The sequence below is a fragment of the Pristis pectinata genome, chromosome 30 (genome assembly GCF_009764475.1).
Source record: "Pristis pectinata isolate sPriPec2 chromosome 30, sPriPec2.1.pri, whole genome shotgun sequence".
NCBI classification, from domain to species: Eukaryota; Metazoa; Chordata; class Chondrichthyes; order Rhinopristiformes; family Pristidae; genus Pristis; species Pristis pectinata.
In genome coordinates, this window is record NC_067434.1 from 10,078,957 (window position 1) to 10,092,071 (window position 13,115).

Below are 13,115 nucleotides of genomic sequence, written 5' to 3' on the forward strand. Positions count from 1 at the left end.
GATCTATTCCTGAGTGATGTTCTTCCACCTACCAGAGGTCCTGGCTTCTCTGGCCTTGTGCAGCAGCTCTTCTCTGCACCAAACCTCTTTCAAACTCATGCAATAGTCAAATACTAATGTAGTTAATGGGCCAATTCGCCAAAGTTTTGATCGTGGTGGTGAATAGTCCACAACAGACAAGAGTTTAATCACAATACACATGATATTCTTAGGTTTCATCTTTAACTCTGATATTTTCAGTCATTGTTCATTGTCCTTGTGAAAGTAAATGCTTGATATGAATCACAACTCTCAGTAGGAAATCAGTGCCCAGCAGAATTTGCATCCCATTTAAAAGGTCTTATGTTACATTCACAGTTTCAAATGTAAACTTGATCCAAACTCAACTCTTCCTTGGCCAACATGAGCAGTTCTAAAGAACCCAGCACTGGTAAGACAGATTTGCTTTCTACAATGCTAAAAGTCAGTTCTTTATTACCTGTGACTGTTAATCTTGCAAAACTTTATTACTATTAATTTCTTGAAACTTCCCATCTGCAAAGCATGTAAGATCCATTCAAAAGGTCTTCCAGATACCAATGAGTTTTTCCATTTTCCTCCAATTTCTTTTTGTTGCAAGGCAATTCTTTGCAGAAACCCTGAATGCTTTCATTGGTTCGGCTTCAACCTGAGCTGGAGGGCCAAAATCTTCAGTAGTTGTGAAGGATCAATCCAATATTTGAATTCTTTGATTATCCTATATCCATGTTATTTAGTCTGAGGCCAGCCATCCACATGATTTGATTGAGCCCATTTAAGTGCCATCTTATATGGGTAATTGAATTAAGGTATTTGAACATGATGCCACTGGTACTAATGACCTCCTGCCCATATATATTCGCTATCACAGGAGAACGTTAGATCTGTTGCATTTCTCTGTAATTTTCTCTCAATTTCTCGCTTCTTCCAGTATTTTTGAAGAAGTCAGATTCACACTTTAGTTCATTCAGTCACCAGGCCTTGGAACCATTGTCGTATATGGCTCTCTCACCATCCTGATTGTTTATCTAATCAGAGGAGAGTTCTATAAATGATGCAGGACTTTCACTTCTTCTGCCTGTCTCATTGTAACTGATGCCTGGTCCTAAAAGACAGAACCTCAGATTCAACTGGGCATATTCTAGCTTTTCTCCTGTTGGGGAAATTCCAAACACAGCTTAATCTGTTTTTTGCTTGAATGAACATGAATCTCACTTCTTATATCTGAATAATTGTATCCACTTCTTTATACACCAGGTCAATTCCCCTTTGGGAATATTGTCGCTTTGACACTTTGTTGTTACCAGTCTCAGTGAATTGATCCTGGAACTTTTTTTTGTTTCTTCTTCAGTGGTCAATCACACTCTTGCATGTGGTCAGCACTTCCTTTCAGCTGTGATCTGTTCCAAGCAGCACCCTCTCATTATATCCTCTTTGCAGATGAGATCACTGAGCAAAGTGATGACGAAGCTTTGTAGCTGTTTAACTGCTTCAGTTCCTGCCCATTCCATCTCTCTCTTGTATTGCTTATTTTTATCCCAATCAATATTCTATAAAGTAATAATCTTCTGCTCATTAACTTCTCTACGGTTGGTGGGAGAGATTGCTGTGCTATGCTTCCTTCGTTACAACAGTGGCTGAGTTTCCAATTGGTTGGGATTCTCTGGCTTTGCACCTGGTGCTATATAAATGCAAAGTTTCCCCCCCCCCCCCCCTTTTCCCAAATGCTGTCATTCTCCAAGTGGAGTCATCTGTGTGTTGGATTTAATTCATGACTAAATTGCCACATTGTTTCTTGGTCCTCTTCTCAAGCTTTTTGCTTGGAATATATATTGGTGAAGCAATGGCAGATACTCCATTTTGACTCCTTGCTCCCATCTGACATTCAGCCCACTGATTTCCGCTATGCCTTGCCAAACCCTTATTAATTACACTTCGCTATTCCCTTCCTGGTGTGTTAATACTCTACAGCAGTTTCAACAGTCTACTGTGGCTTTCAGAAGGCCAAGGACAGAGTTTGCAACTAAACGGGCAAGTCGTCACTACTAGAACACCAACTGTACCTGCATTCACTATCACTGAAATATATTTCAATTTCAGTCCAAGGTGATGATGGACACATTAGTGAGCAGCCTCTTTAAAATTAACTCAGTGAAGCAGACTGCATTTAGCTCAACCTTATCTGCTTCAATCAGATTATGTTGTTGAGCTTCCACCAATCATAAGCTGCTCCAAAGATCCTCCACCAGTCATCTGACAGACCATCAGGAGAAGCCTATGCTTTTTAATACATTTTTGGATCTTGGGTGTTAAAATAGATGCTCAGCATTCAGCAGCTACACACAAAGCCTGTGGCGTTCTAATCCTTTGGCTAAACTGCATAGCAGTTCCATCAGTAATTATATATCCAAAGTGAAGTTAATACAATTTACCTTTTAGGAGACATCATATCTCCAATAAATTATTGCTCATCAACATTTCCAAAAACATCAATTCATTTCACATTATACACCCAAACAGTACAAATATAAATTTTACAACATAGCCCTTGATTTTCAACAAGAGTTAAACAGCATTTGACTGTTTCACAATGTGCACTAAAGGCCAACTCCGAGTTTCTTCCTTTGTTAAGTTCAAAGCCCAGCTGGTGTAGATGCAGGTCCCTGTCATACCAGCCCAGGTTTTACTAAATAAGAGCATCTCAAAGACTCATACAGTCATTAAAATGGGAACAATGCACCTATGAGTGAAACCCACAAATTATGAACTGCCGTAAATTGTTGGCTTCAAGTAAACAATATCTCATCCTTAAAGTTGCATTGGTTATCATGCTGCATTTCCACTTTAATTCTTGTTAAATTCAGCACAAGAGTTGTGTTTAATTCAGTTGGAGGAATTAACAGCATAGGTATCCTTTGGAGATAATTATTATTGATTATTTTTCAATCCTCCTACCCAGAATCTAACCTGAAGGTTATGAACTATATTCAAATGTTTCTAAACATTATTTCTTTCCCTTCATTTTTCTTCTTCATCCTCTATCTGATTTGACATTGAATGTTCCCACTCTAATTCAATCTCCTTCTTGGCCCATTCTCTGTTTATTTCTCCTTTCTTAAACCTCCAGTTAAGGAGGTACATTGCAGGCCCCTGTTGTTCACTAAGATACCAGGTTTCCCACTGCCTGTTATCAGCTTACATCTGCAGCAACTCTGTGGGCAGTAAAATGTTCAAATCTGAATATGCCCAAACAAGTCTAACTACTGGGATCACAGCAGATCCCTCAACAACACCTGGGACTGAGCCATAGTCCAAGGTAAGGCTGATTCACTGGCAGTGACTGGTGACTGGTGACTGGTGACTGGCTGTCCACAATCAATGTTGACAGCACGTCATGATTTATGGTTCAAAGCTTAATGTATGATGCCAAATTTGATTTTTCATCAGCATATTCTGCATATACCACCCTATATTCTGTTATAGAAATATCCTGCTAATTACCTGAATCAAATATGACTTTGAATGAAATCATTTAACCCTTGATCTACTACTAATCAACAAATAAATGCTGACCCAAAATTATATCTCCAGAAAATGCTTTATTTCCTTTATTCAACACCTTGTTATCTGAGTAATCTTTGTAAGTAGCCACTAACAGGTTCAGGATTGCAATAGCACATTGGGATTTGACTGGAAAAAGCAGAGGTCAGTTTCAGAATTTAACTGTCAAATCCTGAACTGTGTTGTAATTATAGACAAATAAACCTCTCTAATTAGCTTTTTGAACAGCAAACATTGTTTTGGACATGGTTACAGTGTTGAGACAAAGTCTGATTCACCTGTACCTATTCCTGCAGCTGTTGACGGTGACATCTATGTTCAGTGTCCACAGAGACATCCCTGGCTGCCTACGTCCTGCTTCAGCCTGTATCTTCTTTCCTTTACTCAATCAGTGCCTGCACTTATTAAATAATCTATTGCCTTTGCAGTGCTGAGGATAATCGGCAGCTTGACCCAAGACACTGAAGTTAAGCACCTGATTTTTATTAGATCAACTCAATTGAAATAATTAGCATCGGGTCTAAGTACAACTTTGACCATGTGCCAACAAATGGCCAAGTAGGTATATTCTATCAATAGCTTTAGGTTAAAGGTTATATGTAGCTACATGCAGGCATACACAGGTATATATATATAGATAGATAGATATATAGATAGATAGATATATATAGATATATGAAAATATTCACAAGTAAATACTAGTATATGCAAGAATTTGCAGGTATAGGCAGGTATTTTCATTTAGTTGAAGATATTTGCAGATATATGTAGGTATATCAAGATATTTGCAAGTAAAATTGAGTATATGGAGGTTCTTGCAGTTATATGAAGGTATTTACAGGTATATATATATATATTTATATATAGTTGTCTACCCATACAGTTGTAGAAGGCTTTAAAATGGGTTTTGAACATCTATTAGTCTTTGCTAAGGTAGTGGGCTTGGAGGTGGGGTATAGTGCGAGAGGTGGGAGAGGGAAAGAGAGAGAAGTTGGCAAAAATGAAGTAGATGAACGTACAACACCAGGACTTTGGCGGTCAGTGGAAGAGGATGGTGAGGATGCTGCTGTGTGAGTTTGAAGTACAGGTTTGCCATGTTTGCCTCTCCCCCAGGGGTCAGAGGATAAGTGACACCTTGCCAAGTAGGATATGCATTTGGGCCTCAGCTCAGTGGCATCCAGTGTAATGTGGGCATCCTTTCCACAGGATACCTGGTGTGTACAAGTCTTAGTCACTTGTCCTGTGCACCCCTTCCACGCAGCTTTTAGCATCTGGTGGTTTGGAAGGATGTGCACTTTGGTGTAAGCTGACCGGGGAGGTGCCGCTGTGATATAAGTCATAGTCTTCAAGGTAGTATGATGTGAAAGTTCTTCAGGATGAAGGCAAAATGTGAATAAGGAACCAATATTGGAAGCTTTGACAGAAGCCCCAACTGTTGCAAACGAAGCAAGAGTAATTTGTGAGAAGTGGATTGGAAAACATGAATTTCCAAACATCATCCCCATCCAGTGAAAAATATTAGTGCAGAAACAATAATACAGATAAATTAAAATCTTACATTTAAAGAATCCAACTTGACAGCAAAAAAGTTGAACAGTGGCACTCACCTTAAGAAGCCTACAACCCACCGGCCTGACCACTCACATCCTGGTATAACATGTTCAGGTGACTGAGCTGGTGGTGAAGAAATGGTGAGAAAGACTCAGGATCCATTGAGAGACCCAATTCATCAAACTTGGAGCTTTAATGAGTTTTACATGGCCACCAGGCAGATCTTCAGCAAGGTTATTTCTTCAGTGTAGACGCAAGTGTGCTCACACCATATATCTAACTTGCAGCTCCTAGTTTTGTATTTCTAGGAATCTCAGTCATGGACTTGACTGGCCAAGATTTTCTGTTTGAACTGATGTGTCTTCAGTTTGGCTGACATGCTCATGTCAAAGATTTGCTCTTTCTTCTAACATGACACATTTGATGGTAAGTTTTATCATTATGTAATGAAGTTGAAACAGCTACAAAGAATGTAAAAGGTTTTTACATGTCGGGTTTTAACCCAGCCCCAACTCTCTAGATTGTTTTTGTTTTTCTAACCAGTTGCCTCTTTAGTAAAGAATTGAGATACGGTCAGTCCCCAGGTTAGGTAAGGGTTCCGTTCCTGAGAACTGTCCATAAGCTTATTTCTCCATAAGTCAGAAACATCCATCTTCTATAGCTATCTATATCGAGTCATTGTATATGTATTTGGTATAATTCTTTCACTTAATCAAATATTCACCTGAACACTTCCCATAATTAAACTAATGGAATACAAACTGCATTCAATCATTAATGATTAAGATGAAACATTTTATTATTATTATTGCTAGCTTGAAAAATACTTTAAACATGTATGGGAGAATTGGTGTAAAGTAGGATTTCTGTAAGTCAGGTCATCCGTAACCTGGGGAGGTTGTGTATTGCAAAAAGGCCCAGACCTTTCTGTTGATTTAAAGCTGATTGTTCACAACGAGCATCTAAAAAATCCCTCAGTATTTTTACCTCTGTACATTAGGTTGCAAAGAGTTAATTGTGATATTACATCTTCTTGAGAATTTAGAAGTTTGCACTACTTGTTCTGTTGCAGTTACAAGACAAAAGATTGCCTCATGTTTAAGTAAATTCTGAATGAAGTTTTACTGACTGTACCGTATCACTGCACATTTAACTTGATATGAAACCAGCTTCACAACTGAAGGCAAATTCAAAATTAACTTTGATTATAATTAAATAAATATTATATATAATGGATAATTTTCCAGTTGATAATCTATAAAACGTCTCTCTTTCCAGTCCTCTAGCACCTTTGGAGTTGTGTGACTGAATGATGCACAAACATGAGCCTGAACAAATGTCTTTGCAGGATATTTTCTTGCAGTTTGGTAATGTCTGCAAGGGTTGCTCCCACTACAATATCTGTCCTACTACAGATTGGTGATTTGTATCTTTTTTTCCAGCAATCTCCCACTGAAGTTCCCTAACAGCTCCTTGGAAGTTTGAAACAATTGTCCGATGGCTCCTTAAGGAGACTCCCCAGATACCAATGGATAAGTCAAATGCAGTATGGGAACGCTGTGCTTTCAGAGGTGCATCTTTTAGAGAACCATAATAAACCAAGCCCTGTCTTCCTTTAGGATCCCAGGTATTATTTCAAAGGAGAAGGGGGTAGTTGCCCTAGTGTCCTTGTCATTATTTATCTCCCCAAACAGCATCATTAAAAACACTGCATTGTTACCAGTGGTAAATAGCCGGGTGCAAATTGCCTTTGGTAACTGCCACAGTGCAACAGGGACCATGTGACAATTGTGCTCTGGTTTCTTCAGGCCGTTCCTTTCATGTTCACAATTCACATGGATCAATGGCACAAAGGGGAGCCGTGGGATCTCCCCCCAGCGAGGTTACCTGTAAAAGCCGGTCACAGACTTTGATTCTCCCATCCAGACCTGCCGCGCTGTCCGGGCTAATCGCCTTCACCAGCACAGCGGTTCCATAGTCACCACCCACTAATGCAAAGCCCAAACCGCCACTTGATGGTTTTTCCAATTCAATGTGGATTATAGAACTCTGCTGGGGAGATAAAAAGGGGAGCTGTGGTTCACTCAACACCTCCAGCACAGTAGGAGAGGGGTAAGCCTTCAGTAAGATATGGTGAGGTCCTGTTACTGGATCAACAAGATGATTAAATGTAAAGAACAGCCATACAAAATTTATACAGCATTGGCTAATGATTTACTACATGTTTCACAGAGTGCTCTTGCAGTTATACAATAAAATAATAAATACTGTACAACAATAATAAATATCAGAGATGCTTACAGTTTGCACTTACAACATAAATTTAAAAAGCAAGATACCTCAGATTCTGCAGGCAGAGTGGAGTTATTTTGGGATGGTGCATAATCCTCGGAATGCTTTCCTAAAAAATATAATAATGTGAAAAAACTTCCTGATGGAGTAACTTAGTTTTACCCGTGTCCATTCCCTGATGGTAAGGATGGGTAAGAAACCTTCAAACATCACTGAAAGCAGAAAAACCCTGCTTTTTCTTGTGCGGGTATAATGTGAGGACTGATGAGTTATACAAAACAGTATTTACTGATTCTTAAGTGACTACCAACAGTTGTTGATCAGTACCTTAATTATGTCTAAACTCCCTCAAATCACGTTTCAAATGTATGATTTTCCTTTGAGATAATCTATCATTCTAATATTCTGGGATAAATCACCTTCATAAAGAACATTAAGTTATTTAAATCAAAATAGCTATATAATGCTTTAAAATACTTGTTGAATGTCTACGGGGTTTTAAATACCTTGCAACTTTGAAGCAAATCACATCTTTCGTAGTTCTGTCCTTCCTTTTGCTCTTCCCTATTTTATACAACTGCTTTAAACACCCTGTCCTTCTTCTGCCCCCTGGCTTGTTGTTACCCAGCAACCTCTCAATGCTACATGCCAGCCCAGGAGAGATCAGTCAGGCACTGGATCAGATGCAGAACTGTGCTCTTGCACTACAGCTGCAGACAAACAGCCCAGTAATAATTAATCCTCCTATAAGTGGGAGATAGAATGCAGGTTCTTCCTTTGCCAGACAACTGGCTACTGAGCAGAGAGAAATCAGATCAAACTGGATTAAGACAAAGGGCAGCCACCCTTACCATCCAGAGCCTGTAACTTCTCCTGTTCAAGCTGGCTTCGTCCTTCTTTTGATGTCAGTTTAAACTCACCAAATCCTTGAATTCACAAAGGAAAAGATATATAAGTCACAGTGCAAATGGAAACAAAATAAAGCAGGTCATCATATATAAAAGGGAGGGAAGGAGACCCTTGACCCTTGCCTTGGACACCCACTGTACAGTTTGCTCCCAATTTATCATGGGCAATGAAAGGGACATTTCAACAGCGAGATGTCTGCTTTTTATGATGAATAAAGTTTATTTTGGAATAAAAAAAAGGTTCTCCAGGACCAGGCTATCCCATTGCACTTCGGGTGTGCTGACGCTTGCGATGTCCCCAAATGCAGGATACTCGACTGCAAAATTTGTGGTCGTGGGGCCTGCGTTCGTGGCTCTCCCCTGATATTTAATTAAAAGACAGAATTGATGACCTTCTTTCCCCACAGTGTGGCACTGACGAAGACATACCAAAGCAGAGCCACATGAGTGGCATCGGTGCTGTGTGTATTTATATATAAAATGTAACATTAATGATGGATCTGTACATGAATGTAAAGGTTTGCACTGTTTTATTGTTGTATATAGTTTGTTTTTTATGATGAATAAAGTCTATTTTGGACTAAACAAAAAAACTGCGAGATGTCTGTAGGGGAAAGCTACCGACTGGCACATTCCAGGCTGCAGGAGTACGTGCTGAGGGACGCACTGAAGCTGGGTGCAGCCAACACAAGGGCTCAGTGGGGAGGGACTACAGTTTAGGGTTCTTCTGCCACTGGAGAGGGAGGGGCGGGGTCAGGCGAGGAAGCCCCTTAAATATTGTAAATATGGGATTGGGGTAGCACCCCAGGAGCCACACGGTGTGGCAATCAGTGCTTTTTTTTTAAATAAAAAGGTAACAATGATGATTGATCCGTACACGAATGTAAAGGTTTGCATTGTTTTATTGTTGTATATGGTTTGTTTTTTCCGATGAATAAAGTTTATTTTGGAATAAAAATAAAACCCATGGCTTTTGTGGCTTCTTGCAGTAATTCACAGCACAGAAACAGGCCCTTCAACCCACCAAGCTTGTGCCAAGCATTGAGCACCCATTTATACTAAAATCCCATTTTGTTCTCCATACGGATTCACTACACACGGGGAGCAATTTACAGTGGCGATTAACCCGTCATGTCCTTTGGGATGTGGGAGGAAGTTGGAGCACCAGGAGGAAACCCACACAGTCATAGAGAGACCATGGAAAGGCAGGATTGAACCTGGCTTTCTGGGGCTGTGAAGCAGCAGGTCTACTAACTGTGCCACTGTGCTAGACCAGGTGTTGCCCAGGGAACCAGGTATTCTGGTACAGGAAAAGAACAAATATTGCATCAACTTTTCAATTAGCATTATCTCATTTAAGAACATCTTTTAGTAGATGGCAAAACTGGCATTTCTGGTTGCCCTTAGAAACATGTCTTGCTGCATGCATTTAATAGCGGACCTTCAGGGGAAACTGTATTTAGTTGTCTTCATGAATATTGCTCTACGATGTCAGTGCACCAGAGCAGTCACCGTGTTACAGCAGCAACTCATCTAAAGACTATTATTTTGCTTAAATGAAGCAAGATCAGGTGCAAACATGTTGCCCTGGGCATTAGTGTGGGGCAGGCCGAGTAGACCAGCTGGTTCTATCCTGCCTGAACAAGTTTGCCGGCTCCTGAAATAAACCCTAAGATGCAATGGCACAAGTTGTCTGCTTGGTCAGTCAGCAGGATTCATGTCTCTGGCTCTAAGGTTGCCAGTTAGATTGCCCCATCAGGGTTAGGGCTGATCATCTGAGCTGGCATTTCGGCACAGCACACTTGGATGTGTCATTACCAGTGGTGGTATCCTTCACATTCCTCTGCTTGTCCTCCTCTATTGCCAAGGGATTCAGACTAACAGTTTTTGCTAAGTAACAACAGTCAATAGATTTTAAAACTGACTGCACTGCATAAAGTGCTATGAAAAGTGTTGACACAGGGCGAACCATCGAGATGGAAGAAATTGAGATAAAGAACATGCATTAGGCCACTCACACTTAACAGAATATCTGCACTTGCCTTTTAGTGCCAAGCAGTTTTTAGCCTTCTTTCGACTTGCAGTTCCTAGAAATTAGGAGAGTAAAAGATAAGAGATGAGACAGGAGTGCGCAAAGCACAGCAACAACACAGGGTGACAGGAGCAGGGTAATCAGAACGGTTGGCAGAGCCTGATCTGATTCCTGAGGGATACAGTGGAAGCCACAGCAACGTCACTTACAAATACAGTATTTGTACGAGTCACAATTCAGAGCCAGGTAGCGCTCAGATGTTTGCAACAATAACAATATCAGGGATTAAATTTGGAGTGCCAGTTTTAATTTATCGACATCTCATCGATTCAGGCAACTTAGCCCGACAGAGTAGCAGTAACTCCACTGGATGCACTTTATAATAAATATCGGCACAATCATCTCACTTTTAGAGTGTTTACTCATTGCTGCAATCTTGTTCTGAACAGTAGAACTGTAGCTGTGACCATGTAATCAAGGTTGGTGCTCCCACATTCTCACCATTCATTGTCACCTGCCACCACACTCACACAGTACACATACTCACACACACACACACACACATGCACACACTCACTCCTACACAATCACAAACAAATGCACACTCACACCACATACACAGATGCATACACATGCACATACACACAGACACAATACACAGAGACACAAACCCAAACACACTCATGCACACACACACACACTCACACACACACACACACTCACACACACTCACACACACACACTCACAAACACACACTACAAGGGCTCTGGATTTGCTTGACTACTGTTTGCGATCTCAGGGCTGGTGCAAGGCTGGAGAGGAAATGAGACAGAGAAAAGTTTAAATATCTGCAGTTTTGTGTGGCGGATCACACGGCTGTGATATACAATATCTCTGCTCTTCCCCCCACCCCATCACACTGGTTCCAATGGTATTGCAGCAGATATTCTCTTCCATCATGTCGTTGGATGGCCCTAGCGACGTGAGGTCCACCTCAGGTCACCAACCCCAACAGAACACTTGATTTGTTTTCCATATGCCACAAAATTTATGGTGAGGATCTTCTTCTACATAATACAGAACTCCTTCCCATTATCACACCAGCCCCTAATTCTATTTGGCCATAAATGTGGTCATGACTTTCATATCCTGTGCGTCAGAAGATCCTCTGCTTTAATAAAAATAAATGCTGTGTTTAAGAAAATAAAAGGGCCAGGCAAGGGGCCAACTGCGTTGCTCTTGGAGAGATCCAGTATGGACTTGAGGGACCAAATGGTCTCCTTTTGTTTTAACTCCAATCATACAATAAGAGGCTCATCCAGCACAGAAAGAGGCCATTCATCCCATCAAGGTAATGCAATCTCTGATTGGCCACATTCTCCTGACCTCTCCCTATTAATTTGCAGATTTCTCAATAGCGACCATTTAAACAATTGAGTCTGTTTCCACTGCATTTTCAAACAGAACATTCCATTTCTTTGTCCTAATTTCCCGCATGAATTATTTGCCAGTAATCTTACATCAACATACTGATCTGCTTGCCATTGGAAACATCAAAACTCTCATTGCTTTGAGCACATTGTTTAAATCCACCCCATCCTTCTCTGCATTTCTCATCCCAACACATAATTGAAGTCCCTTACTAATTCCTGCTCTCTGGTAAATTTCCACTGTTCCCTTTCCTAAGTCTTGACTCTCTCGCTTAAAGTGTGATACCTAAATTTAGACACACAACTTCAGCAAATGCATAAACTAATGATTAGCACAGCTTTATTGCAACTTTCCTGGTTTTGTACTCTATGCCTCTATTTATAAGGCTAAAGAAATATGCTTTCTAAAAAAGCTTTATTGACATTGATGTAAACAAGAATCATTCCTGCTTCATGTTCGTTCGCTATTTGGTGAAGTTATCCAGGTTGTTACGTTAGCGTGGGTAATATTCTTAATTATAGCCTAATAACTGTACAGGAACAGTGTAGCTGTTGGATTCTAGCCAGTGTTAAATATGTTTTTCCCAGATTCAGGGCTTCAGAGAGCTGCCAGATTTACTCCTTGTATGCTGTAGAACCCTTTCCATTGGATTGGCTTTGCAACATCCTGTGCCATCTGGTCGTCAAATCTACCTCTTGTACATTACGGACCGAGGGACAACGAAGGACAGTTCCACAAGTACAAATGGTGCAACGCCTGCCACCTGTGTCTTAATTTGCATTGTCCTGTTTCATCCATTGATCCAGGGCTCAATGACTTACATTGGCTCCAGGTTAAGCAATCTCTCGATCTTAAAATTCACCATCTTCATGGTCTAGCCCCTCCTAACTCTGTAATCCCCTTCATCTCTATCAAGTCAAGTTTACCGTCATGTGCACAAGTACTGTGAGGTACAGATATAATGAAAAATTTGCTTGCAACGGCATCACAGGCACGTAGGTGCAGACAACACACAGAACATAAATTATACATAAATTATACAAAACAGTGAAGAAAAAGACAGAAAAACAAGACATTAGTGCAAAAAATACAATTAGAAACCAATCCAAGGTAGTGTAAGAGTGGTCCGTAGTGTTCTGTTGCTGTGGTAGGATTAAGGTTGTGAAGGTCAATTCATGTAGCTGGCGGTTGTAGAAAAGTAGCTGTTCTTGAACCTGCTGTGTGGTATAATTCTCAGTCTCTGCAATCCCCTAGTTCTGGCTTCTTGATCATCCTCAAATTTAATCAGTCTGCCACTGGTGGTGAAGCCTTTAACTTCCAA

General features: G+C 40.5%; 1 protein-coding gene across 1 annotated transcript in view; it reads right to left on the reverse strand.

The window, feature by feature from the left end:
* Positions 1–13,115, reverse strand: part of LOC127584570 (tyrosine-protein phosphatase non-receptor type 13-like) — a 307,142-nt gene that overhangs the window by 57,848 nt on the left and 236,179 nt on the right. The window contains exons 36-39 of the mRNA XM_052041344.1: positions 10,149–10,220; positions 8,274–8,348; positions 7,470–7,531; positions 7,018–7,182 (exon numbers count right to left, since the gene is read on the reverse strand). Coding sequence (XP_051897304.1) covers positions 7,018–7,182; positions 7,470–7,531; positions 8,274–8,348; positions 10,149–10,220 — 374 coding nt within the window. The remainder of the gene's footprint in view (positions 1–7,017; positions 7,183–7,469; positions 7,532–8,273; positions 8,349–10,148; positions 10,221–13,115) is intronic.